At 47.2% G+C, this 5,486-nt stretch overlaps 1 protein-coding gene across 1 annotated transcript in view; it reads right to left on the reverse strand.

Moving 5' to 3' along the window:
- Positions 1 to 2,361, reverse strand: part of LOC111694380 — a 4,669-nt gene extending 2,308 nt beyond the window's left edge. The window contains exons 1-2 of the mRNA XM_023462326.1: positions 1,146 to 2,361; positions 14 to 1,059 (exon numbers count right to left, since the gene is read on the reverse strand). Of these exons, the coding sequence (XP_023318094.1) occupies positions 14 to 1,059; positions 1,146 to 2,361 (2,262 nt within the window). The remainder of the gene's footprint in view (positions 1 to 13; positions 1,060 to 1,145) is intronic.
- Between the last annotated feature and the right edge of the window lie 3,125 nt (positions 2,362 to 5,486).

Raw genomic sequence — 5,486 nt, forward strand, 5'->3', positions numbered from 1 at the left:
CTATTTGCGTTACCAGGGGCAGGTCCGTGGGTGACGGCGTGGCCTGGTTTCGCAGCTTGTCCATAACGATTTTGTATGGTCGTCCCCATGGGCAGTCGTCAACTGACTGGACAAGGTCCTTCCAGCATTGCCGCTTACTGTTCTTGATCGCTCTTCGCAGCTCCGCTCTTGCCTCTTTGTAACACTCGTGGTAGTGTGCTCTGTCAATTCGCGCTCTCTGAGCAGTTCTGCGTGCACTAATACAGCCCTCTCGCAGACGAGCAATGTCGTCATTCCACCAGTACACTGGAGGTCGAGCTTTCCTAGGCGTAGATCTAGACATTGATGCATCACATGCGTATGTCACGAGGCCCATTAGTTTTTTAGCCTTCTCGGCTGCGGAGCCGGCAATGCTTCGGTCATCGGCAATAGCCACCTTAAAAGTCTCCTGGTCGAAAGACTTTGTGCTCCATTTCCGCGGCGGGGCCGGTGCTTTTTTCCTTTTTTCATCCAGGAGCGTCAGAAGTATAGCTCTGTGGTCGCTCTCAGTGTGGTCGTCCAGCACTTTCCACTCGATTACTCTGGCCGCTACTTCGCTACTGGCGAATGTTAGGTCAATAATGGACGTTTTGTCTCCTCTGACCAGTGTTGGCTTAGTGCCAGTGTTCAGGAGGCACATGTCCAAAGAGGCCATGCATTCAAGCAGCATATTTCCTCTTGCAGTGTTGCGCCTGCTTCCCCACACAGTGGACCAGGCGTTGAAGTCGCCAGCTATAACAGCTGGTCTTTTACCGGCCGTCTCACGCTCGAGTCGATAAAGCAGTGCTTCGAACTGCTCGTTGCTTAGTCTAGGCGGTGCGTAGACGCTGAAAATGTACAGCCCCTCCACTTTAGCCCACGACAGCATCTCGGTACGAGGGTTGGAGCGAGCCTCAATCCTCTTGTCCCCAGCGGCCCAAACAGCCGCGAGGCTTTTCGCATCCGAAACCCAGCAGCCACGGTCGCGATCTCTATACTGCTCGGAGACGATGACTACATCGACCTCCCTGTCCTGGGCGATATACTGCAGCATGTCCTGTGCTGCCACGCAATGATTAAGATTTATTTGTAGAAGTCTCATCCACCTTTCTTGTTTGAGGTCACCTGGGCAAGTGGACATGCTTTACCGTTAGCAGCATGGTCCACCTTGTCAAAGCCTCGCTCTTGGCAAAGCACACACCTCGGCGGGTTTTTGCAGATAGCCGCAATATGCCCTGGTTTGCCACATCGGATGCATAGGTCTCGCCTGTCCTTCCCCTTGCACTGTGCAGCGACGTGATCGGGGAGCCAGCACCTGAAACATCGATTTACTGCATCAATACAGCGCACTCGGCAGTTGACCCAGCCTACTCGCACACGGCCGATTGACAGCAGCTTTGCCGCATCCTTATGAGCTAAATTGATAGTAGCCCTTTGGGTGTTACCATACGCAGGTCTTAACGACCGAACCACAATGTCACCGTCCTCGGGGTCGCTTAGTGCACACGCGAGGGCACTCCGTAGCTCTTCCTTGGTAGTGACTTCATCCATGTCGCTCACCACCAGCGTCGCACGCTGGGTCTTTGCGCAGACTTCAACTTCATTGCCGACGCGGCTAGCGACTGCCTCGACCATGTCCTTTATATTTTTGGCCTCCTTCGATAGCTCAAAAAGCAGGGCTCCTCCAGCGTTCCGTCGGATCCTAGTGACGCCGGCGCTGAATTCTTTCAGGTTGGGGTCACTCTTCACATTCCTCAGTATGTCCGCATACGAGGAATTATTAGCTGCTTTAACGAGGACAGCAGTCGGTCTTGCGCGACCAAGCCGCCGTCGCCCGCAAAAATTCTCAGCCTTTTTGGTATTCTTACCTACCACCTTCGTCCACCGTTCCTCGGCCACCCGTTGCCCCTTCAGAGGCGTTTCTATACCGTTTCGTTTGACGGCCGCACTGTTACTTTGAAGGACGCCCTGTTTGCCTTTCGTCACAGCATTCTTGCTGGTACTTGCAGTCGTTTCCTTCGCTCGATTCTTGGCTGCGGGAGTGCGCATAGAGGTCTGGGTAGCCTTTTCCAGCACACCATCTCTACCGCAATTGAGCACATAGTCCTGCGCTACACATACGCTTTCGTACGTTACCTCAATTTGTCGGACAAGATCTCTGATCTTGGTCTGGACACCTCTCGTCTTGTCAACGTAGCTCCTGAGCTCCTCGATCTTATCACCTAGACGATCGAGGTGCTCGGCACGTGATTTCACAAATTTCTTCTTTTCTTCCTTCCTTTCGTCCGCCGTCGCGCCCGAAGCCGCGTTCGCCAGCTCCATATCCGCGAAGGGCGCCTGCCAGTCCTGCGACCCGTCAATCATGACCGCACAGCGTAGCTCTCGTACGCCGGCGTGTTGACAGACCGGGAAAACCGGCGCGCGTACTCAAACTAACACTAACTTACCAGTCACACGGACAAGTAACGCGCGGGAAAACACAGCACAAGTTTCTCAAGCAGTCAAGAAAAAAGTCTTTCTGCCGTTGAGATAGCACTATAGAAAAACGACACTCGCACTTGTTCACATACAGCTCTTCAACCTGCACATGTACCACACATGTTGGCACACAAAAAGCACAGATTTTAGCAGCAAAACTATCACAAACACAAGAGCCCAAGCAGACACGTCTAGCCTGCTTCACACCTCTCTCGTATCTCCTGCTGATACAAGGTGTGCCGTAGGGCGTGGGTTCGATCCCCACTTGGCGAATTTGCGAGGTTCGTTTTTTCGCCTGGTGTGGTCGAGCCCGTGCCCGAGGTGGAGGGGGTACCACTCAAAAAGAAGACCCGGGCCATGTCATCAGCCTCCGAAGTGGTAAAAAACCCCGATCACTGTGCGAGCTGGAAGCGATAGGATAACCACAATTAGGGGCCCGAGGCGAGGACTCACAAGACTGGCAATAGATGGAGCACAACACTCCCATGATGAAGTCGGAAGCGAGAACCACACTCACAAGACGACAACAGAAAAGGAGAAGTATCAAAAACTCACGGAGACTCATAGGGTAGCGCCTGAAGCGAGAACTACACTCACAAGACGACAACAGAAAAGGAGAAGTATCAAAAACTCACGGAGACTCATAGGGTAGCGCCGGAAGCGAGAACCACACTCACAAGACGACAACAGAAAAGGAGGAGTATCAAAAACTCACGGAGACTCATAGGGTAGCACCGGAAGCGAGAACCACTCTCACAAGATAGCACTATAATGACGGAAGAAACAAGAAGACAATCGCGTTCTGGCTGACGAGCCAGAACCACGCGCCACGGGATTTGGTGGCCAAACACATCAATAAGGCCTTCGCAAGACAGAAGCGAGTATATAATAAGGGACAGGAAGTCGTAGTTTTCGAGGAAAGGGATCTGATATTGCGAACAACGCAACCACTATTAGACGGGATAAAAGGCTACCCGTCGAAACTCGCACCTAAGTTCGACGGTTCGTTTCAAGTCTCGAAAGTATTGGGCCTGGACACGTATACCCTCGATATAAAGGGCGGACGCAGCGTTCCAAAGATTCACTCCGAACCCCTCAAGATGTACGAATCCTCGAATCCCACGTAATATCGCTACGAACCCCGGCCCCTTCGAAGCTTCGGTAGTGGAAAAGTTATTTGCTTTGTTTTCTACTTTTTTTTCTGCTTTTAGGGTCAACTGACTAGTGAATGAACGACTGTCACGTCGAGGGGGTGACATGAGCATTTTAAGTGTCAAATATAATAAAAGTTTGAAATAATATTAGAAATAGTTATTATGCAACGGGAGTTGCACTGGCCTTGCATGATTCTGTGCCGAGCCCAAGTAGCCCATAGCACTGGCAATCGTTGAATTTGTCTTAATCATATATTTATTTACTGTATTTACCCTTTTATGTATATTTTCGATTATCACTTTCACACATGCAAAACAGAATACTGTTCATTGCATGGTGGCAGGGACTTGATGATTTCATTTTGTTATATATATTTATAAATAAGCAGATATTTGAATTAGAGAAATAGAAATCATTTTGGAAAGAAGAAATAGATATTACGTACTGATAAATAATATTGTTTATTACTCACATTCTTAAACTTCTATACAGATATTTGAAAGGTAGAGCGTGGATGGACAATCACGCACTTGTCGATCGGTAGCAGGTCGTAATGTGTAAAGAAGTAGACGGCCAGTATAGGGTCCGGCGGTACTTCTTCCTTTTATCCATATCCTAAACCCTTGCCGAGAGAGAGATCCGAGTATCACGAGCCCGATATTAAACTTGGATTTACAAGAGCGCCGAATCCGCAGCGAGAGAGTCGCAAGAGACGCGACTCGCGTGTATGATCCGCGCGCCTGCTGAGGACAAGCAGACGAAAAGCTGTCATAGAAGGGAGGCCTAATTAGCTGACGGGCCAACGACTGCGAGGCTGTGCGAGCACTCTGTGCTGGTCCGCGCTCAGCGACGCTACGCCTCATTCGCAGAATCATAAAGAAAAAAGGATTCACTATTGAATAAATATAATACTTTATAGTATTAATAAAAACATAAAATATCGGCTTATTTATAGCGATATCACACGACCACCAGTAAATGAATGACTAGTACATTAAATTAATTAAATAATGAATATTTTAATAACGTTTTTGTTTATTATAACCACTCATCTTTTCTTGGGTGACAGCACTTTCAACACTAACAGTTTTATTTGAATTAAAACCATTTTTTTGTTAGTAAATCTATTTATATCACACTCTAGTGCATAAAATCATTCAATCACTGGGTAAATTAGACATAATCAATGTTTACCCACTGACTGAATAGACATCCTGAAATATCTTCGTTGCAGAGGTTTCATCAAGCCTAATTGCATGCATCTTACAGGTAGACCCCGGACGTGCAGAACGGATCCACCAGCCCAAAGGACACACGTAACCGACGAAGTGCGTCAGGGGTAAAAATATAGGTTACAAATATGAATTCTTCAATGAGACACGGTTATTTTATGGATAGTTACATAATAATTAATTATAAAATTGACAATATTACACGTTCATTGACAGGTTCAGCAGCATTCATTCATTGGTTCAGGGCATTCATTTCCCGCTAACTTTTAAAATTTTTTCCCGCCAAAATTTGAAAAATTTTTCCCGCCAAAATTCAAATTATTTCCCGCTGAATTTGGAAAAATTTTTCCCGCCAAAATTCAAAAATTTTTCCCGCCAAATTTTGAAATTTTTTCCCGCCAAATTTCAAATTTTTTCCCGCCAAAATTTAAATTCCCGCCAAAATTCAAATTTTTTCCCGCCAAATTTTGAAATTTTTTCCCGCCAAATTTTGAAAATTTTTTCCCGCCAAAATTCAAATTTTTTCCCGCCAAAATTCAAATTTTTCCCGCCAAAATTCAAAATTTTTTCCCGCCAAAATTCAAATTTTTTTCCCCGCCAAAATTCAAATTTTTTCCCGCCAAA

The sequence above is a fragment of the Trichogramma pretiosum genome, unplaced genomic scaffold (assembly GCF_000599845.2).
Source record: "Trichogramma pretiosum strain Unisexual culture from Peru unplaced genomic scaffold, Tpre_2.0 scaffold3, whole genome shotgun sequence".
Lineage (NCBI taxonomy): Eukaryota > Metazoa > Arthropoda > Insecta > Hymenoptera > Trichogrammatidae > Trichogramma > Trichogramma pretiosum.